The sequence below is a fragment of the Nesoenas mayeri genome (assembly GCF_963082525.1).
Source record: "Nesoenas mayeri genome assembly, chromosome: Z".
Classification (NCBI taxonomy): Eukaryota; Metazoa; Chordata; class Aves; order Columbiformes; family Columbidae; genus Nesoenas; species Nesoenas mayeri.
Genome location: NC_137542.1, coordinates 17,438,649 through 17,463,506, shown reverse-complemented (window position 1 = coordinate 17,463,506; position 24,858 = coordinate 17,438,649). Strand labels below are relative to the sequence as shown.

Below are 24,858 nucleotides of genomic sequence, written 5' to 3'. Positions count from 1 at the left end.
GTAGTTACTTTTTACAGGCTTACAGATAAGTTTCTGTGTGTATTTGTGGGTGTTGCATGTATATACAGTATACACATATATGTGCACCCAAACACACATTTGTACACCTGTTTATATATAGATGCTATAATCTATAGGTTGTTACCTTCCCTATGGAGCAACAGTGGAAGCAGACAAAACATTCTGGATAAACATGTGGTTCCAGTACACACATCCAACACACACTTCCAATACAATCCCTAAAAAATCTTATTTAAAAAAAAAAATCAAGGCAAATCCTGGCACAAAGTTTCCCATATGCTTCAGTATAACAGCAAGCAATATGCTTGTTTCAATGCATTAAAGGTTACCACATTGTAACACATAAAGAGAAAGAGAAAACACAGAGTTAATGCTAACCAACACAAAACTTTGCTGAGGTCTTCACTCAGTCATCACAAACACAAGAGTATCATTTGTTCTACTGTATCCGAACTGTAATTACACCTCTGAGGTATGAATCCTGATGTCATTCTGAAGCTGACACAATACATTGTTGAAACATTCCTGCTTATATTTGTGCTGTAACTATGTGAGTTTCCATAGGGAGGAAATAATGGTTTTATCAAAGTCTGAAGTAGTGTTATTGACACTATCGACTACATTATGCTAGATTTGTTTCAATTCTGTAGTCCCGTCTAATTTACATTTACTGCAGTAACACCATACGCTATGTTCATTTTTGCTTAACGCATGATGGAAAAATTCTTAAATTAATATATACTGTATTTGACAGAAAGACCAAAGCTATACACTCACGACTGAATAGCACTGTGCTGTACAAGCCCAGGACAACTTTATTACCTACGTCTTTATATGTAATTGAGTAGACAATGAATTTTAAAACTAAGATTTTCATTGGACTCCCCTTTTTAGATATCAATGAGCTTTAACATAAGAATTTTCTTCTCAAATTACATTTTTTGTCTTCAGTTGTTGCTAAATTACGCATGTAAAAAAATTTTAGCATACATATATGCCAAGTATTGCTGTGAACAGACACAAGCAGACGGTGCGCTACTAACGTCTTCAGAAGTTAAAAGCATGTGAAATTAGAATAGCATTAGTAAAGTATCATTAACTTCTGCACATTTTAGTTAGACTCAGTGTAAGGAAGTAAAACCCACCACTCTTCATTTTCACCAGAAGAACATAAAGTGCTGTAGTACTCCTTAATTTCCTAATGAGTGCGGAGGATAAGGACTGAAATCCTGCCAAACTAAAGAACATGAACACATATACTAGAAACCTATGTAGGTTTTCTAGCTGAAAGGTGAATTCAGCCTCATGTGGCAACAGCAATCATTCTCTCTGTATTTGAACTTTCATGCAAAACATCTGGCTCTGGTTTTGGCCTGCTAGTGGTTGGTAGCATGATCCAGCCCCTAGTACATTTAACAAAAATCCTATTGCATGAATGCAATAATTCTTAAAAAAAAAAAAAAAAAAAAAATGCAGCCACATACTACCTGATAATATTCTTTCCCTGGATAATGTATTATACTTATTTCTTTTGTATTTGAAAAGAAAAAAAAGAAAACAAGCATCAATACCAAGGCAGGTAATATCAGCTTCACTGGTGGAGAACTTCCATAGCGTCGAGCTTTCCTTATTGCAAACTTCTCAGTTGGGATAGATTTTCCTGCAATTCTCTGTTTTAGACCATCCACTTGTCTAGAAGGAGGGAAAATGGAAAACAGAAGTTGCTTTATGTAATTGCTAATTCCTCTTAATTCATTTAATAGGATTCACTGTTCTCTCCTGACGTATAACATCTTAAATAATTTCACACCACTTAGACTGCAGCTGCAAGACGTATGTTTGCTGACAAAAGCAGTGTTTTAAATATTATGATGCTAAAAGCAAAGAGGAAAATTGAACAGTTGATGCTTCTATGTAGGAAGTAAGTTACACAAAAAAAAAGACACTCAAGTCAAAAACTTTTACAGGGTGGAAAAAGGACTGCACACCCATTTGCTTTATGAATGTTTACCTGAATAAAGATACGACGTCCTCATCAGTTCTTTTCAACTCATCCTCTGAAAGCATACATAGAATTGCTGCCTTCTGGAATACGTATATTGCCTGTTTCAAAAAGAAAGAACAACATATTACCACATATAATTTGCTGGATTCAGTCAATACACTAAGGACTCAAATCTCTCACCCCACTTGCTGGAGAGAAATGTTTCTAGTAATTCTCAGGCAGGTGGAACTATAGAAGTTTAGCATTTTCTTTGTCACGTAATTTATGCTATTTTATTTATTTACTTTAATAATGTTATTACTCATTTTCTAAATAAGTTATTCAGAATGCTAAAGGTGTCTCCTGCAGAGAACAGTACCATTTATCATGCAAACCACTGATAAAGAGAAGTTAAATGACAAAGCTATTTTAAAGTCCATTAATGTTATTATATGATCTGTTATGCGAAGAGACACACCTGAAAAAACCAGAATATCCAAGTACTGATTCAAGGAAAGTTCAATAACTGCACTTTGCAGAGAAAAAAAAAGTCCATAACTCTATTCAAGACATTTGCACTTCATGTTGAATATACTATTCTTGTCCTTTTTTGTCAAGAATGGGATGTATCTCTTTTTTCCATTAAGCATAATAAAAGAGTAACTAAAAAGAAACCACCAAAAACTATGTATCAAAAATTATTTGCACATTGTGCTTATTTCATAGTTTGAGAAACATTTCTACAAGGAAAAGGTAGATACCCCAACTTTTCTCATGAGACCCTGTCGCCAGCAGCCTTCTCATTTCATGTCACAAACCATCTGCTGACTAGGTGTGTTCTCATCTGTTTATAATTAACTGACAAACACGGTTTCTTCAGCCAGGTTTTATTAGTAAGTGTTAGAATGTGACTTGAGATACAGGTCAGTAGTTTTCCTCCTCTTTCACACAACTCTGGGAAGTACCTCTGATTTTAGAGAGGCTGAAGCACTGGTACATATCACTCTGGTGCTTCAGAATGTGAAGTAAAAATTCCTTCTTACCCAAGCAGTTACACTACCATTTTGGGGGCATTGTGCATTTCCTTATGAGTTTCAGAAGAAAGCAAAAATTGCACTTATTATGCAAACTGAAATGCAAACTTAACTGCAAAGAGGCTACTGGTATATCATAAGAACGTCCACCTGCCCATTTACCTTAGACCACCTGCTCTCTTTGCTGAGCAGGTCTGCATACCGATATGCCTGAAGCCAGTTCTGCTGGAAAGTGTAGCACCACATCAGCTCCCAGTAACAGAGATGATGAATTTGTTTCCACTCTTGCTGGGCTGCTATGCATTCTTGGAACTTCAACTGGGCCTATGATGTATTTAAGTAAGAATGATGAAAATTGGCTCAATTCCAGCTCCATGTTAGAGCCATGTGTGATTACAGAACAAATTCTTCCCTAGCATCTAAGTAGAGAACATCTGACTATTAAAATGAGACAAAATTCCCCTTCAGCCTCACAGAGAGGGATGAAATCAACATTGACACAGAACTTTAACAGGGATAAGAGCTTAATTGTTGGTTCAGCTACTGTAAGTTATTTAGATGAATTAGCTATTTCTTCCCAAAGTGGAACTCTGAACAAATAAAAACCTTCAAAAGAAAAAAAATTATTTACCTTTTCAAAATTTCCTTTCAGTATATCTATTCTGGCAGCATAAAATAGAATAATTGAACCCTTGAAAGGAGATGAGAAAAACAACCAGTTACTATTTCAAGCTTGAGGAAGCACACTGCTGTTACAAAATTTCTTGAGAATACATACATTTGGAAATTTCTGGAGGTAGGGTTCAAGGAGACTGTCTGCTTCCTGAAGGTTGGTTTCCCCCGTACCTAGAAAATATAACAAACCAACCTCAATGTACTTTAAAAACTGAGTTTCATAGATAAGGATTTCAGCTTTAAGAGATTAACAGATGACTGCTTTTATGCAAAAGCAGAATTATTTCATCATACTGTGTTTCTATAAAAATAAATTCTCGTCCTGAAGGTACTAAGTGCTTTTAAGACAGTAAATGTCTGTAAATAGAAATGGAATAGAATATATGAATATTCTTTAAACTGTTCCATTATACATCCTGTATATTCTTAAATCCCTTTAATTATATTTTTATAATCCCTTTAATTGCTTTAACACGTTAGGAAAACAATAGTCAGCTGCCTCCTTTCCTAATTTTTAGCTCAATAATGAAGTACAGGTGATACTGAAAGAAATGAAGTTCTCCTTAATTTCCTGATGAGCCTGAGGGACAAGGACTGAAATATTTCCAAACTAAAGAACATGAAAACATATGTCACAGGTGCATACAGAATTAATGGTGACTTTCAGTCCCATGTGGCAAAAGCAATTAATTCTTTACATGTTTGAACTTCCAAGTCAATTGTTTGAGAGTACAGACTCCTTTCTGGAGATAGTTTTCACAATATCTGATGCTAATTTATGGATAATGACTCGTTTGACCTTAAAAGTGTTTTGTGATATTTTGCTGTTGCATGTTAAGACAGCCCTGCAAATGGAACAAGGTTTTGGTATAATGGTATCTACCCTCACAGTTTCTGCAGACATAGCTTTGTCAGAGATACTAGTTTCAGATCAAATTAAGTGTACAGCAATCTCCTGCTACAAAGATAATTTGCCAGAGTTTGAAAATTCAGTTCAAAAAAATCACAATATCTATCATAATGTGTAGCATGACTGAACAGCTACACAGTGGGTCTCACCAAGGATTAAGGAGACGTAAGTATGATAAACCAACAGGGTGAAAGTACACAGAATGGCCCTCAAACTGCTGCCAGATGCGCCTTCCCGTAGTTGACAGAGGCCCAACTCCTAAGAAACATCACAAACACATGCAGAATTAACTATCAGTATACAGAGTTACTTTTAAATAGTTTTTGGCTCCCCCATATCCAGTTTTTCATTCAGATATAAATATTTCATAATTCAGCACTTTGTCACCTCTGATCCAACACAACCTTCTACCAAAACAGTTCTGCCACAGCTGATAGCACTCAGCAAGAAGATTATGCTAAAGCCAAATAAAATTATCCATGCATTTCAGCGCTCTGGTGAAATGGGAACACCACACAGATCATGCAGACACACAGGTCTACATCCCTTCCCCACTATTTTCTGTCTATGAGCCTTTCAGAATAGTGTGATTAAATCTATGTTCAGTGAGAACCTCTCTGAACTGTTCCAGTGCTACCTGTCAGCAAGTCTTCCTTCACAGAAATACCTGGTTATCCTCAATTCTCTTCATTTAAGTCAGACACTGTTTTGAGGTTCTGTTCAAACCATTAGCTCTGCTGACACACCAACCTCTAGACACCATTTCCAGAAGCCACAATAGAATTTGTGTGTGTGGAAAAAAAGCAATCCAGATTCATCAAAGCTTATTCAGCTTGTTAACACATGAAACTTCTTCCAATCCATTCCAGCTTATACCCATTACACGACAACTTGACTACTTGGAGGATTGTTGAGACGAGCTCAGAAATTCCCTGTGCAAGAGCAGTGGCTCTTCAGGAACATACCGCATTTCAACAGTTTTGCCTCAAAACAAATAACAGGAGTTTTACTGTATAGTAATTTGGTGAGTTATGGGAGAATTGAAGCACCATAGAAAAAATCTGGTGACACTCCAAAATTGTTTGCTCTTTTACTTTCAGCTTTCATGCCTTTTTAAGTCAGGGTAAAAACGTGTATCACAGAAGAGCTTCAGCATGAACCAAGTCTTTCACCGAAAGCAACAGAATAAACAGGTGTCTGCTGAAGTCTAATTTTACATAAGTAGAACCATATTTGTGGCCAAACTAACAGCAATAAGACCATATGGTGAGTCTTTGTCTCATTAATAACTTGAGGTTTAGTTATGTATAATTCTGTGGGTTGCTTTGGTTGGTTGGTTTTGTTTAGTTTTTGATTTTTTTTTTCTTATGACTGCCAAAAAGAGTTTTAAAGGGCTGTAAAATATTCATAAAACAAGCAAGGTTTACAAAAACAAGGTTATGGTTACAAATAACTTTCCTTATCCATGAGAAAAGAGGCGCTGAGATTCCACAGTGACACATGATATTCAGAAATTCCTTTTCCCAAAGAAATGGACTGGGATTGTTGGTGACACAACATAGAACTGTGACTCTACCTTCAGTTACTGGTATGAGGAACACTAATTTCTGACTACATAGGCTAGAAAAGTAAGCTGATATCCTCTCCTTAAGCATCAGCAAAAGGAAAGGAAAACCTTCTCTGAAGGAGACTGGTCATTTCCCATGGTAGTTCAAGATCAGGATATCACCATATGCCCTTTTACACCTGCATCATCTAGTCCATTTATCTTCTTCTTAACAATACCAAAATACTTATAAGCAATGTAGATCATTATACATTTACTGTGAAAGATATGATTTTAAATCCATACAGTCTTTATCTCAAAAAAGACTAATTTGATAAAACAAATATCAGATCCAATACCCTATTGCCAGAAAATCCAATAAATTCTAAAAGTCGGATGATCCTTCCTGGTAAAAGTGACAGCATCTGAAACACATTTCAAACAAAAATAAGATAATTAAAAATTTATCCACATTAAAAAAAAGTAACACCACTATAAACTTGAGCCAAAAATGCCAGCTTCTATGTCAAACGCCATTACACATTAGTGAAAAAGTAAAACACAAAAGAACTCGAAAACAGACATGTATAATCAACAATATATAATCAGTCTGCAGCTTCAGGAAAACTCAGACTTTGATGATCATCGAGCACAGAAACATTAAGATAGGGTCCAGCTGTGCTGCTTCAGATAATGACAGATTTTTCTGTCTTCAGCTGATCGGAATTGTTTTGAAATTGTGGGTCATCTGGAATGAAAGTATTATGTATTTTGGTAGTAGTTCTAATGTAAAATTGTCGTCTTCCTTTACTGCCAATCAAATGACACAATGGTATCACAAAAGTTCTATTTCTCCTACTGTGGGAGCAGTGAATTAGCAGACCAGCAAGCATACTTGCTTTAATAAATACTAGATACTGTTATTATCCTTTAGCCCTCTACTATATGCACTTTTTGTTCTCCTTCAACAGAAAACTTATCAAGATCACAACCACCTTTTCAACAAGCGTTACAAGAAGGTCTGTTTGAAGGTCAGTTCACCCCAACACATTCTGTCCAGCAGAGACTTTTCCTGTCAGGCTTCCCACTGAGGAGATTTCATGAAGAATAGGAAAGGTCAGAGCACTGATGAACACAGACATCTAACAGTTTCTTGGGTTTTAAAGACTGACAGGTGCAGACAGACCTGAGTTCCTCTGACCACACTCAGAACTGGTCAGCTACAGTCTGGAATTATACAAAAAATAACATAGCAGCAGAAATCAACTCTTGTTATTGCCATGGCAGATGTGAAAGGGCAACTGTAGTAAATTGCAAAGAAAGCCACTAGTGGATGTACACAGTTTTCTTTTGCACAAACTAGTAAACTACTGCTCATTCTTCTGAATTTGTAATTATCTATGCCAATCTACAGTATGGCACTGAAGCAAAAGAACGGTATACATTGGAGTGTTAGAATAAAAGCGGTTACTCCAGGTATCCTGTAACCAACAGCATCTTAAAAATTGCTGCTACACATGGGTGGATGTAGCTGCTTTTCCTCTTAAGGAATACCTACATCAATTAGCCCAGGAGAATTAAACACAATTCAGAGTAAATTAACAGAAAGATCCTACAAAGCCTGCATGCAAAAAGCAACTGCTCTTTTTATATTTCATAGAATCTTCAAAGCCTGTATCTTCATTTTATAAGTAAATAATTTTAAAAACAGGATTACAGTATTGTCTCTGCAAAGAAAGAATCCTGCAGAATTATGCCAATGGTCTTTCTGTAGTCTGGAAAAGTCATACCAAGTTGAATGCTCCGATTCCAAGTTTTACTCCCCCTTCAAACTGGTAATAAGTTTCAATTTTGCTTTTGTTCCCCTGAGTCATCTGTAGCACCTGATGACATTCTCTTTTGATGCAGAAAAAAAATAGGAGAGAAGGGGAAATATGAGTTAGAAATTAGATGAAGTATAACCATTATAATTGCTATAAAAGTATTTATTTTTATTTCAGAGGTATTAATGCAACTGTTTCTTCTTATACAAACATCAAATCTCAGTGTTTTCTAATGGCTTACTTGTATATTTGGTAACTTGTTCTAATTTTTAGGCCACCTTTGATAAAGTTGATCATATTTTCATCCTGGAAGAAAAAAAATGAATTGTACAAAAATGTGCGTTCACCTATCACATGTAACATACATACAGGTATTGCTACTTTTTTTTTTTATAACTTAGTGGTCATCAGAAATATTTAAAATGTTTTCCAGTAATTAGACTCATCTTTAAGACTGAAGTTAACACTTGCTTTAAGTTGTCAGGGAAACATTCATCTGGTTCACATTACAAATTTTAAAACTTAAGAAGGGAGTGAAAAAAGTCAAAGAGTTACTTTTAACAGAATTTCCAATGCATATACATGAAACAAGAAAGCTCTCCACCAGGTGGTGCTGTAGGAACTTTCTAGAAAGTCTAGAATTCTTTGGCAAACCAAAGAATTCTATTAACAGACGAATTACAATTGCTGATCAACAGTAACCATATGTACTACACAACACAACATGCTTTTTAACCTCTAGAAAAATTGAAGCAAAGACACAATGTACTAGCCATCAAAAATAAATTCCTGAAAAGCAAGATGGTTAACAGTCCAACAGGATAGAAATTTTTGTCTTAGAATTCCCATAGAAGGGGAACATGTGTAGGTATTTCAGAAATGCACATTTGAATACTTGAAGACAGCATAAATTACATGGAAAATGAAAAAGCACCAACAAAAAGCCTCATAATCATGAACCAAAGGAAATTCTGGCTTCCATGAAAGGGTCATCATTTCAAAAGACCTCAATTTTTTTGTCTGCAAGACTGAACACCCAAATGAAAGTGGTTTAGTATAACCATTCTTGCAACCTCTTTTTAAATGGCTGCATTTTCATTATCTTCATACTCAGATGAATCAAGGTCAGCCAAGGGTGAAAAATATGGGGCTTGACAGCAGCCAGCAGAGCAGGGTGTTATAGTCAACAGCAACGGATCTCTGATATGACAGGTGCTACTTTAGAAGCACATCCCTAAGGTTTTTTTTTCATTTTATACAGTCTAAACTCACCTCCTTCAACAACTATTTAAAAATTCTCTTCATGCTTAAAACCCACCCACAAAACAAAAAAGACAGTTGCTTCCATTTGGCTGTTAAAGAAGAAAGTCAGTTACAGGAAAGACTGGCATTCCATTAACAATATTTCCTGACACTTCTGGCCAAAGTACCGTATGATGTAGTTCATAAAGCTTTGCCAAATTAACCTTTTAGGTCAATTTGTTCTTAGTGTCGTTGTGCCTTGCTTCTTCCTTATATCTGAAGGGATTATCTAAAATACATTTATTAAACATTTGTAAAAGATTCACATACATAAAAAAAGTACGACTAGCAGCTCCTGCTTTCATGAAGCAAATTTCAAATCGAATTTGAAAATACTGCAGCACGAAGTCCTTGAACCACAAGCTAAACCAGAAGCATCTGACATTACTGAACAGCAGATCTTTCTGTGAACCAAATTAATACCTCAGCAAGGCTAAGGCACACTCATAATCATTCGTTACTATATTGTTCCTGACACCATGTCAAAAGCTCATGGAGAGTAATACTGGAGACAAGTGCACATCAGCCAAAGTTTTGTTAGTTGGGAAATATTCTATAATTTTCATGTGAAAAAGACTTGCACTTTCAAACAACACAGTTCCTCATACTTGAACACCATTTTAAACAAGTGCTGGACACTGTCACGTGGTGCAACTCATTTAAAAGACACCCTCTGTATAAGACTTCAATATATTTTACATTTTGGTTCCTGGGTATCAATAACATCTCTGGTTATTCATATAAACAAAGAGGGGATTTTGCTGCATAGCACAGCATTTACCATACCTTCAATCACTGCCATGAAATAACATTCAATCACTAGGAAGATGTTTGGTTTTTAAATATCACATCTATTGTGGGAAACATTTTTTAAATGTTTTAAAAGTACTAACATCATTCTATTAAACTGCCACAAAGAGATACAAAATAAACAATTTATTTTACCTGTACAAAGGTGAGAGCTGCTTTCTGCAGTAAGCATTCAGCATAACAGATTTCAGCATGCATTTCCTCTATATAAGAAAGAAAAGTTATTTACTGTCAGCAAAGTTATTGTCAATATTCTCTTCTTGGGGTCAATGGAACAAATATAATGCTGCCAAGAAAAGAAAAAAAAAAAAAAAAGAAACAAGATTCTGCTGTTGCTGTTTTAATGACTGCTGAATAATAGCTGTAACACACAAATCCCAATGGAAGTCTTCTATTTCACTTCTCCTCAGACAAAAACTTTGATCTTGCCAGAGCTGACTTCAGCCTCCGGCAAAAGCTACTTGTCATGCCAGTGGATGATCTCCTGTACTTCCTATTGATCCTAAGTTTAAACACCAGCCTACAGCAACTACGTCTTACAGCCCTCCTTCCATGTCTTCGAAAAATCTTCTACAGACGAATGGCAACACTCACTGTGGCTCAGGCTCTTCCCAAGCCCAGTAAGACATTATGAACACGTTTTCACCAAGTCATGCTCAACAGACCGAAAGCCCTGGGAGGACTTTCTGTCCTCATGCTGCACCACAGTACACGTAACACACACGACACAAGTTACTCTGCACCCATGCTGCAAGACCAGCCACATGCACAAGGCTGCTGCATGTACAGTGCACACATGGTGGGTTTGATGTGTCCAGTATCACAGACGATTCTTTTGTGCCAGGTTAGAAAAAAACTGCATACTTGGTTCTGCCCAAATCAGAAATAGGAGATCAGCATTTTCAGAGCCATGAACAATGTACTGAAACCATTTCCCAAAATACCTTAAGGCAAAACAGACAAGCACAAAACTTGTTAATATATTCAGATTCCAATGCAACTAATGATAAGGATGTATTCCACAGCATCAATGATTCTTAAACCTCTGGGAGCTGTCTTAAGGGAAAAAAAAAAAAAAAAAGAAATCTCTCTTTAGTCCTATAAGGCATTGTGAAAGGCATTCCGTTCTTAATTCATGCTTGCTCAGAGCCTGAAAAAAATATAGGCTGGATCCCCCATTTTGAGAAGCTTTGCATTCAAATTTTAAGAACCCCACCATACAGGCAGTTTGTTTGCTTGCTTTTTACTGTAAAACACTAATCAATTTACAGAGCTAAGCATATTCATACACACTGACAAGGTGTTTCTGAGCTTTTTTTCACTTTTTTATTTTAATTGTATTATGAAGCACTTACCTTCACTCAACTGATCCACTGACTGCTTAGAAACCAGATTAGACAAGGATTCCACCACTGTGCTTCTTTTCCTGAATCTAAATCAGTTGTATGTGGAAAGAAAGAAACCCACACAGCATGAGCAATAATCCAACACGAACTTGAACTTAACTACTTATAACTGTTAACCATTTCCAACCACAATTTATAGACATTCTTAGTGAAGTGATGATTCACCAACATTTGTAATTTGTTGAGTAATCTAATCATGGCCACTGGTATGTATCTAGGCTCAGAAGCCTATCCAACCTTGACTGATGTTCCAAGCATGCATTTAACCTGCTTTAAGTGCGCAATGGCTTCCACCTCACTCCCACCCACCAGCTGCAGAGGTCTTCCTGCCACTTGAACTGGACTTCAAAGATTTATGAATCACTTTTTTCCATTTCTTAAATGTGCACTAGAATGAAAAATCAAAAGGAGCTCTGTTTTCAACATAAACGAAAACATATATACTTCAGTATTTTATCGTGGTTTATGCCAGATATGATGCCAAAACAGTTGTATTTTATGTTCAACAGATCTCAGCTGTCATGTTATAAATTGCTAGGTTATTTTAGTATGGCATTCAAAAATGAATTTGTTACTATTTACAAACAACTCAGCTTTACGAAGAATCTAAAGAAACAATTCCACATCTAGAAAAGGAATGCACTTTGTAAGACATGAAGTCATTAATTATAAATACTGGGCATTAGTTTAAGATTTGTTTACAGTATTCTGTACATTGAAAAGTGCAGAAAAGCTAACATAATGAATACCAAAAAAATAGTCATTTAAGGCACATGTAGGAGGTAGAAGGTAATTCTTCACCTTTAAGTGTTTGCTTGCCTTTATCTTGCATTTTTATGAGTATTGGGACAGACTGGACCAGAGTGGTTAAGCACAGAAGTTTGTATCATGCAGAGATGAAAGGCCTTACTGAAACTACCTTATTGAAACTACCAGTACAAAGAGGCACCTTATTTTCAGACATACTAAACTACATAGTTCAGATTAAACTCTGAATCAATAGCACACCTGAAAAAAAGAGGCAGAAACTGCTGACCCCTTATTTTATTCAGGTAGTTTCTGATAATTTTCTCCCATTTCCTTTTCTTTAATTTGTCATTGTGATGTTACATGTATAAACTAACAACATCCGGAGGTAATTTCTTTGGAGGCCATACATGATAAATTATGGCTTAACCAATATGATGAAGAATCAGGATAGCAGAATAAAACACCCATTTCTGTTGTTTGGTTGGTTGGTTTTTTTTTTTCTTTCAGAGGCCTGTTAAGCACTTTAGCTTTGACAATCTACTTTTCAGGATTTTTAATTAAAAAAAATAAAGGTCGCTAATAACTTCTGTTTTCTATTCTATTTCATTGTTCAAAGCAAGACCAGGCCAAAAGGTTCAGATCATTCATGATGAGAATAACAGGTAAGCTAAACACATTTGTAACAATAATTTTAAAAATGCTTTGGTTTTAGAGGAAACCTCAGTACAATCTTAATCCTATTAGACTATTGGGTCTACCTTTGAAAGCAACTTATCAAAAAATAATATTTTTATGATGAAAGGGAAAATTCAAAATATGGAGCTTTTAATTTGTGGATCCCCATGGAAAAGAGAAAGTCATGGGTTGAAACAGCTCAGGCAGTTCAATCGTGTAGCATCAGTTTACGTGTAGGTCTACATAGCCAACCAGCCATTTAACTAACTTTAGAGGCTATAAATGCCCAGGGCCAAGAAGTCTGTTGTTTCTGCAATACTAGGAAACATATCCTTACCAATAATAATTGGATAGTGAGATTTACTCCATCTTTGCAAATTTAGATCACTATCATACTGACAACAGCCTCATTTTAATGCATACAGATAGCTGGGATATCTTACAAAGAACACTTAGTGAATCAAGTACCTCATAAATGTTCATTGCTTGGGCTTACCTTTGGCAGGTTTGCAAAGCTTCTTTCATTGTAGAAATTCCCATTTGTATATCCTGCTGTTCAAAGGTCATAGCTGCTTGCATAACTAAAATAGTGCTGTACCCAAGGGCATGGTACATACTATCTTTAGACCTACGGCAAACATATAAATCTTGTGTATTTAAGCAAAACTTGAAATTACAATAAAAAATTATATGCTAGGACACTCGCATTAATTTGTGAAAAGACAGAAGAATAAAGCAGGAAAGTAATGGACACAAGAACAAAACCTAGCAAGTATCATCTACCATTGGGTGCTAGATGTCTGCCTCTACAGGATAACTGTTGCAGCAAGTTCCAGAAAATACCCAAACTGGGTTACACAAACATTTGTACTTAATTATATCCCATTTATAGTCTGCTAGTACATCTATTTAATTTAGCTAATTAAGCCTTGACATAAAAATGCGTTCATCTGCTTTCACTTAACACAAGGAGGACATCCCTTTAACATTACTGCTTGATCCAAAGACACAAAAATCTGCATTTTTATCATAGAAAAGAAAGTACACTCATGCTCAGATCTTCATAAAGGCTACATTAAGCCCGTCTGGCTTTCAAAACATAATACAGAATTTAAAAAAAAAAAAAAAAAAAGTTATTTGAAAGTGACTACAGGAGGTCATATACTCAAACCTACCAGTTGCAGCAGCACTATTGTCAACGTTATGTCAGGGGAACTCAGGTTTTGTGTAACCAAGTTGCAAGAGGTTCAAGAACATGAAGACTGCACAGCTCTCTGGCAGCCCCTCTGGCACCGTACTATTAATACACTTCTTCCTAATGTCCAGTTTGAACCTCCTGAGACTCAGCTTGCAGTGACTGCCTCTTGTTTGATCATCTGCCACTATGGAGAAGGATGTCTCTGTCTTTGCAACTTCCCCTCAATAGCTCCACATCACTATTAGATTAATGCCCAAAACTTCTTATTGCTAAACTAAACCAAACCCAGCTCTCACAGTCTTAATCAGTCACATGTTCTAGTCTTCTAGCCATGCTGTTAGCCCTCTGTTGGATCCTCTCCAGTGTTCTCAACTTCTTTTCTTCCCCCTAAATCAAGGCATCACCTGCCAAATGTAGTTTTGAAGACACGAAACTTTAGCAGAGTCAAGGAAAACAGACCCTCAGAGTAAGTGTTTATTTCTCAAATATATCAACACTTTCCCTAAAATTTGTACATTATTTAAGGAGTTAAGTTTAACTTCCAGTAAAAGGCTACTTTTCAGGAAAAGGATTAGGTTTTTCCATTTTGTTTTTTCTAAAGGCGGCTTTTTGTTTCCTCGTTAGACTAGGTCCTCCTTTGTATATTAGCTGAATACGCTGTATAATAAGCTCAGAGTCTATTAGCTGTCAGAAGCTCAAAGTGTCAAAACCAGAGAGTTTAGAATATATTCTGTCTTCTTAGCAAACATCAGCTAAAATACTTCACATGCACAATGCACAATTATTACATGTAGACTGACCTTAGTATTCTGCAATAGTATTCAAAAATAGTTTTAGCATACACAAATGCAGGTGGACTTTCTCTATCTATTACAGATAACACTGCACAATGTTCAGTGCTCAGAGAAGAGAGCATGGATGTAAGTACAGCTGATTTGAAAAGGTGTTGTTCCTGCTCACCTCCTCTACGCTTGAGCTCTCCACACCACTAAAAACAAACACCCAATAGCTGTGTCATCCTCCCAAGATTTCATTTAACAGTGTACTTCCACCTCTCCATACTACTGGGCCTAACAACACCAACTCATAATTCTTAATCCAGTCTTACTATCACCAAACTGCAGAGAGAGAACTTTGCCTCATTGCACTAACACAAGCTACAGATCCCTCTCACTGACACATCCCTTGACTTCATACGCGTCTTTGAGAGACAGACAGAAGAACAGTGAATGGGATTCAGATCCCAGTCCTAAAGAAGGGCCACCCTGATTGCCCCCCCACCCAACCACAGGTAAGCTAAGTTTATGCTAGGAATCTTTAGGAATTATTAAGTGCCCTAGATTTGCACTGTCACGCTTTTCTTCTCAGTGGAGCAAAGGCAACAGCGGAATAGGCATAATTAGAAGATCAAAAGGTGGGCTTTAAGAGTAAACACTACTGTGATTCAAATGTAAAGTATTAATAAAAAGCAACAAGAAAAGAGTATTCTGGATTTTTGCTCCAGCTTAACTGTCTTGTCAAAAGCAGTCCCATTGTACAAATTCTCTGATCAAAGAGGTGTGGGACAAGGTCTCTTGCTCCCCTGCTCTTCCCCTCTGCACAAGGAAAGACATCTTGAATTATAAACTCAAACATAACAATTCAGTGCTTCATTAGCAGGTTTTGTGATGGCCTTAAGGAGAAACAAGTGCACTGCTAAAACTCAGAAGATACCAAGAAAAGCTTTTGGGCAAAAGGGAATAAATGGAAACTACTGTCTTCAGAAGCCTTAGATTAATCTTCAGATATCAGATAGCCTATTTTACACTATCTGTTTATAGTAACTTCAGCAGATAACAGGGCCTTACCATGGACGAAGTAGTTCCAGCGCTTCAGAGAATTTATTGTTCAGAAATAAGTTCAGTGCCATTGAACATTCTTCCAGAGCACACTTGAGATCCATCTTGGATGCCCTAAAAAAGGAGTTTAAATTTGGTCAAATTATAAATACAAACACAAAATTTAAAGGATTTCTAAAATCTAGCTTTACAAAAACAAGTCAGATGCTTAACACTTTATCTGTGCCACATGGGTGTGCCCTCTTTTCTTATTGAAGTGATGTTTATGGCTTTGTCCTCCTTTTTTAACCAGTCAATATGCAATAGGGTTATTTTTAGTGCTACTTATATTATTGTAACACAAATACTGAAAACTTATCACTGTATCCAAGGTCTCAATTCTACCTGTCAGTACAAACACAGTTTCAAGCTCCGTATTCAGATCTAAATCTCAAGTAAGATGACAAAATAATACTTTTTGCCCAAGCAAGCAGTAAACAAGCACTCACTCTAAAAACTGCTGTGCCATAAACAGTTCTGTCAGAAGCCTCCAGGTATGCCAAAAGCTCTTGTTCTTCCTAATTCACCTCAAGTAAAATCACTTGCACTTGCTTAAGAGGAATCCATCTAACAAAACCACTACCTAGGCCAGTTTTGTCTGAAAGACTTGGGAGCTCTCAAATTGCTCCATGGGCAGAACTGGTGACAAACTGGACATTCATGGCAGTGACGAATAGCTAAAAGCTACGCAGCCTTCAACGTGCACAGCTGGATCCAGAAAAGATAATCTGCCTAGAGCTTTCAAACAACAGGTTTAGGCTCTATAATGGGCTTTACCAAGTAAGGTTAAGCAGTGGTAAGCAACAGATCATGTCAATGAGATGAATATTTAAGTGCTGACGAGAAGAACCCTGAAGGAGGAATTTAAGAAAGAAGAGAAACAACAAAGGAGTACAGCTGCTCTAAATCTGACACACACGTACAAAATATAAAGTGAGACACAAAAATATGACTGGACAGCTTTTTACACAGAATCATCAACTACACGTACCATCCTTCTCTCTCCATCACACAAAAGGTTTAAAAACATTGGCTCTGGTTTTTGTACCCCTCTGGGGCACAAAATTTGGATAAGGCTAGGTGACACCCCAAAACTCTTTTCCAGCTTTATTTTCTGTCATTTTTAAGTGGTAGTACTTGAAAAATTCACTTTCTGTAGAAAAATAAAATCTCTAACTCAATACTTTGCAATTACTAGATATTTATTATTGAACATACCAAGAGGCAAATTCTGCCCTTTATAATGAAGAAGTGAATTGCCCAACCGTCAAAATCCATCAGTTTTACCATTGGACTGCTGCCAATGATTTTAAGTACAATTTAAATGTCTCTATTTTCTGCCATACTGGGATTCAACTTGAAGGTACTTGAAAAGGCATTGCAACAAGCTACCCAGGGAAGTGGTTGAGTCATCATCCCTGGACATGTTTAAAAGATGTGTAAATGAGGTTGTTAGGGACATGGTTTAGAGGTGGACTTGGCAGTGCTAGGTTAACGGTTGGACTTGATGATTGTAAAGGTCTTTTCCAAACAAAAATATTCTATGATTCTCTGATTTATGTAGCAAAAATCTACACCCCTTAAAAGCTGAAGCATTTGCAGCTCTGCTTCAACACTCACCATTACCAATTGCTAAGCCTTCACACCCTTCAGCTGCACACACACCGCAGGAGAGGTCATAGTCTCAATGCAACCTACAGCCCTGATCTCCAGCTGTACAACAACCATACCACTGTCACACCAGCTGAGAGGGGGTACCATGGCCACCCAATCAACCAGAACAAGCTTTACCAGCAAAGCGGTCACCTCTTTTCCCGTGTGTGGGGGGTTCCTTTTCAGCCCACCACACCCCAGGTTTCATCCCAACATCTAGTCCTAGGTGAGTGTATAGGGAATGAGCACTAAAACATGGTCCACATTTGCCCTACTGTCTAGGATACAGGTATAGGTACCAAAGTCTTTATTAGGCTGTACTGATTAGTACTGTATGTCTACTGGAAAGCAAATTTACTTCATTTGTGTTCTCTTCATTGCTGACCTAAGCCACCAATCACATACTGTTCCACTGCTGCTATCAGTTTATGTTCTCTGACTTAAATACCCTTAAGCTGGACATCTAAATTGCCTTCCAATTTTCTTAACAGTGTTTCAGTGAAGTTATTGTACATCAGGTTTACCTAAGTCTACATATAAATACACAAGCCTCAATAACAAATAAAAATCCTTCAGGTAAAGCAATAGTAATATATTTTCCCAGTGTTTTGTTGCTGTTTACATACCACTCTTCACAGCCTAGACTGCACTGGAAAATACAGCACATAAAGGTACAATTTATAATTCAGACTACACTGGCTAATCTGACTTAACTTGTTATCTAGATATTTTTTACAAGGCAGTTCCATTAATTATAGCATATATTATGGTCTTCTATTTTTATCAGAAAGCTTTACATTGTGTATTTAAATATAAGTGCACTGGTTTTATTAGAAACCTTAGCTTTGAGACTACTTCATCTGAAGTGTTGCAAGTGAACTGTAAAAAAGTGGAGAGGTTTTTGTTGTCGTTGTTTGTGGGGGGTTTTTAGTGGGGTTTTTTGTTGTTTTGTTTTTGTTTGTGGTTTGTTTGTTTTTAATTTCCCCAGTCCTAAATTGTTTGTTATGAAAGTCTGTGTGATTCATCTTTAAAAGGCAGTTGACAATCAAGGCTTTCAATGATGGAAGTATATCTGAGTAAACCCATAGGTTTATTTTTCAAATGTCCCACACTACATATACTACATAGAAAGTTTCTAAAACATACTTCTTAATGAAAAACTGAGGGGAAAAAAAGAATATTAGCATTGTGCCAAGACAGTTACAAAATGAGACACCATTTTCACTATGAATTCAACAGGATCATGCACAATTTTTGGTCTCCTCTTTTAATCCTGTTTGCTTAATCTCTCTGTGTTGTTTCGGTTTGGGTTTTGTTTGTTGTTTTTTTTTTTTACTTTCTCCTTTGTCTCTCAAACACCCCAATTAATTCTTCCCATTTGTCTCCTCCTTGATGAGGAGAAAAGGAAGGCCATAGATTAAGTACATTAATTTTTATCAGAAAGCAGCAACTTGCTGTAGGTCATGTAGGTTTAAGAAAAGTCTTCTTCATGTTTCAGTGGACACAGCTTTTTATCTTTACAATGCTACTTGCACTCAACAAGGGACTTTGCACTTCTCAGATCTAACTTGAACAATCCTTGAAAAATAAGAACATTAGATATTATGTTGTAAATGCAAATCATCACTTCATGTTTATGTCTTGCATGGATTTACAGGCCAAAATGCAAATTGTCTTACAATTCTAACACAGAGACACCTTCCACCATGCATTCCTGAAAAATGAACCTATAGACCAAGAAAAAGCTACTTAGGAGACACACAGAATATCTCTGTCTCCTCATATCACAAATTCACACCTTCTATACTTTAGCACAAAAACCTCAATCGATCAAGGCCAATCATAAACTCATTTTATATTTTGCAGATTCTAGCTTCTAAACCCAGAAAACAAAACAACCTGGCTGAGCATTTAGTTTGGATACCTGGCAAAGCCTCAGCCTTATCACCTCTTCATGCTCCCAGTCAAGTTCTTTTCAAAGCCTAGATCAAGAGAACCACAGACTACATTACAAAGCATCCCATCTATTTGGCAAAATAATGGGTTTAGGACTTCACAGTACATCTGCTGAACTGGTTAAAGGCTTCCCATTAAAAACAATCATCAGAAATAAGTGTGCTCAAGGTCCTACACTACCTACTCAGTAAAGCAGAATTAAAATGTTTATCAAAACAAATTTGAAGAAAGCAATTGTACTTCAGTGCATTCAGGGATGGGAAGTGGTATGAAGTCCCAATAATCCAAGGGGAAACGGTTAGTGACCTGCTACACCACTTGGACACCCACAAGTCTATGGGGCCAGATGGGATACACCTAAGGGTATTGAGGGAGCTGGCAGAGGTGATCACTCAGCCACTTTCCATTATCTACCAGCAGTGTTGGCTAACTGGGGAGGTCCAAGTTGACTAGAAGTTGGCTAACGTAATGTGCACCTACAAGAAGGGCTAGAAGGATGATCCAAGGATCTACAGACCTGTCAGTCTGACCTCGGTGCAAGGCAAGGTCATGGAGCAGATGATCTTGAGTAAGATCACACAACACATGCAAGAAAACCATGTGATCAGGCCCAGTCAACACGGGTTTATGAAAGGCAGGTCCTGTTTGAACCAACCTGATGATCTCCTTCTGTGACAAGGTGACTCAACTAGTAGATGAGAAAAGGCTGTGGATGTTGTGTACTTATACTTCAGTAAAGCCTTTGACACCCTATCCCCCAGCATTCTCCTGGAGAAGTTGGCAACTCATGGCCTGGATGGATGTAATCCTTGGTGCATAAAGAACTGGCTGGAGGGCCAGGCCCAAAATGTTGCGGTGGATGGAACCAAATCCAGTTGATGCCTGGTCACGAGTGGTGTTCCCCAGGGCTCAGTATTGGGGCCAGTTCTGTTTAATCTCTTTATGGATTGAGTGGATGAGGGGATTGAGTGCACCCTTCATAAGTTTGCAGATGACACCAAATTGTGTGGGAGTGTTGATCTGCTGGAGGGTAGGAAGGCCATACAGAGGAATCTGGACCAGTTGGGACTATTGGGCTGAGGCCAATTGTATGAGGTTCAACAAGGCCAAGTGCCTGGTCATGCACTTGGGTCACAACAACCACAGGCAGCACTAGAGGCTCAGGGAAGAGTAGCTTGAAAGCTGCCTGGAGGAAAAGGACCTGGGGGTGTTGGTTGACAGCCAACTGAACATGAGCCAGCAGTGTGCCCAGGTGGCCAAAAAGGCCAAGAGCATCCCGGCTGGTAACAGGAATAGTGTGGCCAGCAGGACTAGAGAAGTGATTGTGCCACTGTACTCGGCGTTGCTGAGGCCCCACCTTGAATCCCATGTTCAGTTTTGGGACATTTAAGTACTAGAGAGAGTGCAGAGGGCAACGAAGCTGGTGAGGGGCCTGGAGTGCAAGTCCGATGAGGAGCAGCTGAGAGAGCTGGGTCTGTTTAGCCTGGAGAAAAGGAGGCTGAGGGGAGACCTTATCGCTATCTGCAACTACCTGAAAGGAGGTTGTTGCATGGAGGGTGTTGGTCTTTTCTGCTAAGTAGTAAGTGACAGGACAAGAGAAAATGGCCTCAAGTTCCACCAAGGGAGGTTTAGATGGGATATTAGGAAAAACTTCTTCATGGAAACAGTTGTCAGGCATTGGAACAGGCTGCCCAGGGAAGTGGTGGAGTCACCATTCCTGGAGGTGTCTAAAAGGAATTTAGATGAGGTTCTCAGGGACATGGTTTAGTGCTAGAGTTAGGTTAGGTTATGATTGGACTCTATGATACTGAGGGTCTCTTCCAACTGAAATGATTATTTGATTCTATGATTCTAAATATGTAAACAAACTTGTCTAAATTAAAATATTTATACAAGCAATAAAGAAATGTACATGTTTGCATGTCCTCTTCAAATGTCGCCCTTCAAAGATAAATGTTAAGAATTAAAGAATTAAGAATTAAAAACCCCTCTTTTATAATGACTGAAAGATTTGTAAAACAGTCAATTCTATTAGCTAATTTCATCAATGCCATCTGCTAACAAATATTTTTCAAATAACTAATTTTTATCTAGATTTAGAAGCTGTTTTTTTCCCCTGGTACACAAGCAAGGACTCAAGTTAGTCCCTCAATAACATATCATCACCACCACCTTGGGTTCCCATACTCTTGTTTCATATTTGCTTTTTAAGAAGCTCTGCTTCACTCAGTCCATGCCTGGCTAGATTATCAATGGTGAGGGGTGGGAAGAGTGGAATTAAAAAATTTTTCAAAATTGCAGAGGACAGATGTACCTTCTGGTCTCCTCCCCTCAGAGCACATTTGGTTCTTGGTGGGCCAAGAACTCCATGAACTGTTGGAACAGAACAGCCCAACACAAGGCAATGACCTGTCACACAGGGTATGGAGGAGCTATGCACCATCATCTGCAGTAGGAAAGAGAACTGCAAGCAAGAGATGTATAATCACAAAGTTCATAAAATAATCTGAGGAGAGGTAGATCACTCACAACACAGGTAATTTAACAACTGGACGCTACTTTATTCACTCAGTTGCTAAATATTTACGTTCGGCCTAGAAAGATTTAAAAAGTTTCTTACCACTTCACGCGAAAAGTAACAGCAAACAAATAGATTAAAGTATTAGGGTACCCTACTGCTGTACCATTTTCCTGAATGCAAACATCACCATGTAAGGGCAATGTACTATTTCCACTGCTTCACTAGGCCTCATCTTAATGAAAAGAAACACATTTTCTGTATTTGTATGCTGTAAATATTTCCTGCACCAGCAATCAGCAACTGCTGGGACTTCCTTTGGAAGGAAAATCTAATCTCTGTTTTGTATAATGTAGCCAAGGACATGCCAGCTTTTTAGGTGTTATCAGAGAGGACCATTAGCCTTCAGGCTCCCAAACACCATAATACCACCAGCTCTCGTATCACCAGGGTGCTGTAGCGCTGCCTTATCAATATTGCCAAAACGATTCCATAAACAAGGTTCCTTAAAACAACAAAGCCCTGGGGCTCTGTCAAAACTACTTTTTCCCATGTGATGGGTAAACAGCAGATCTCTCCAGTACGTTGCTGTCAGGTTCTTTTCCCCTGCTACAGACTAGCTCCTGCGCTGCTGCCTTTACGTGTGACACTGCGAACTCTGTACCTCGTGCCAATACATCTACTGTTCCTGACATCAAGCAAGCTTATGAAATTATTCTACCACAAAACTTGGGTAGCCAGTATTCTCACATTCTTATTTCTGATAAGTGAATCATATCCTCTACCAAAGAGTCTCACTCCTGTTTAATTACTTTTCACATATATTTTCTGCTGTTTTCCTACATCTTGCAGCAGGAACATAACCAGAAGTAATCACTCCAACTCTGATTCACAACTTGATACCAGAACAGTCAGAAGAAAAGACCACGCTGACTCAGAAGCAACTTGGCTATCTTCGCTGGCAGACAAGGAACATATTTATGAAGAGGCCCAGAAAAAGCACATTTCCTCCTCTCCTCCCAAAACATCACAAACGTACAGCAAGTTAGCAGATTGATGAACAGTTCAGTAAGCAATGCTGACTCACATTCTCTTTCTGACTCATGTTCTCCTTCTGATTCAGTCTTATTTTGGCAATCTCCTATTTTCCCTACCTCCACATACAGTTTCCTAGAATTGACAGAAACTTAACACATTTTATCACCTCAGATGAGCATATGCTTTAATATATCCTGGAGTAAATTAACACTACTTCAGTGAAATTACTGTTTCATACCCAGTGAATACAGTTCACTTCTAAACAAAAACAAAAACAAACAAAACAAGTGTTGCACAAAGATAACAATGTCACATTACAAGCAGAATAAAACACCACTGTGTTACTGCCCAGGTACTTTAAGGACACCTTTCTCCAACACACAGCATTTTATAAGTTATCTTTTCACTACTGTTTCAAACTTGTTTTATGAAATAAATTCCGGCAATAACTTGTGTATCTTGGGCTTGACGTTGAGCTACTCATGAAACTGTTCCAACACAGTGGGGATATACTGTCCATAAGGAACTTATTAGCAGCTTTAAGTAGGTTCTTCTAACCAACTACTTGGAGCTGCAACAGAAACAAAGTAGAAGAATACCAATTTGAAAACCCTGAGATATTTTGCAATATTCATTATCAATATGACAATCCCCAAAATGTACACAAAGCAAGAGCATTAGTAATTTAATATGTCTAACAGTTTACAGTTTCTTAAGTCTCCTTCCTTTTTTCCCCTACAGGTTGATTAAAATGGGAACATAAATACTAGCATAAACAAATTTTAAAAGTAATTGCTCTAGTATTTAAAAGAAAGTTATTTAAACATGTAATGAGTTAGGCAGTAACACCTATCTGTCCACATCAGGGCTCAGTGTAAGAGCATTCCTGAATTGCGGGTACATAGCCTAAGAACTTGGAATATGCTGCTGTCTTTGTATCTGCAGGAGATTTAATCAGCTTTTAATACAATCACCCCTGCTGCAATGACCTACCAATTCTTCTCTTGAAAGGGGATTCTGGAGCTAGAAAGAGGAGAACTGCAGTAAAGTTTACCTTTGATCTAACTATATTTTTACACATTTTTAATCACATATTTAGAACTGAGTTCCACACCACTTTATTAACATGGCTTAGGCTAGGCTTAAGCGTGCAAGCAATACATTGCCTGAATAGGGATTGCAGAATTCAGTTCTTGAACTTCTAAAACCATTTGTTTGCTCTTTTACTACACAGACAAAATAGTCAGCCTCATCCGATAAACAACATTTAGTTGCCAGCAACTTGGTTTTATACAGCTACTGTTCTTGCTAACCAAAGTCTCACTTGGCTACAGATACTGAAAATATCTGAAGTTATTAACAGTAGCAAAGCAAAATTTCTTTGGGGGGGCAGGGAGTGAAACTAGCAATAACAATTTAATTTTAAGATACCCACATTAAAACACACATCTGACACAAATAAAAGGAGTGAAAATAAGGTCTTCGAAAAATTAGGGTGTATACAGATGTCGAGGGTTAAGATTGCGGGGTGACAATAAAACCCTGGCAGATGTATTGTTAACCTCCTCTCTCCCCCACTTCCCCCTTTTTGCCCCTCTCCCTCTCCCCCCTTTCCACAGGTGATCGGGAGGAAAAGAAGGACAGAGAGAAGAGAGTTGGAAAAAAATTAAAGATGTTTTACT

At 37.6% G+C, this 24,858-nt stretch overlaps 1 protein-coding gene across 1 annotated transcript in view; it reads right to left on the bottom strand.

Annotated features, from left to right (window-relative positions):
- TTC39B (tetratricopeptide repeat domain 39B) overlaps window positions 1-24,858 on the bottom strand; it is a gene marked incomplete at both ends in the record, with an annotated part of 72,980 nt that overhangs the window by 7,005 nt on the left and 41,117 nt on the right. Inside the window, 13 exons of the mRNA XM_080362638.1 lie at window positions 1,593-1,713; window positions 2,033-2,124; window positions 3,202-3,363; window positions 3,671-3,730; window positions 3,818-3,885; window positions 4,774-4,882; window positions 6,530-6,595; window positions 7,961-8,066; window positions 8,235-8,299; window positions 10,241-10,308; window positions 11,461-11,537; window positions 13,433-13,564; window positions 15,982-16,086. Of these exons, the coding sequence (XP_080218764.1) occupies window positions 1,593-1,713; window positions 2,033-2,124; window positions 3,202-3,363; window positions 3,671-3,730; window positions 3,818-3,885; window positions 4,774-4,882; window positions 6,530-6,595; window positions 7,961-8,066; window positions 8,235-8,299; window positions 10,241-10,308; window positions 11,461-11,537; window positions 13,433-13,564; window positions 15,982-16,086 (1,231 nt within the window). The remainder of the gene's footprint in view (window positions 1-1,592; window positions 1,714-2,032; window positions 2,125-3,201; window positions 3,364-3,670; window positions 3,731-3,817; window positions 3,886-4,773; window positions 4,883-6,529; window positions 6,596-7,960; window positions 8,067-8,234; window positions 8,300-10,240; window positions 10,309-11,460; window positions 11,538-13,432; window positions 13,565-15,981; window positions 16,087-24,858) is intronic.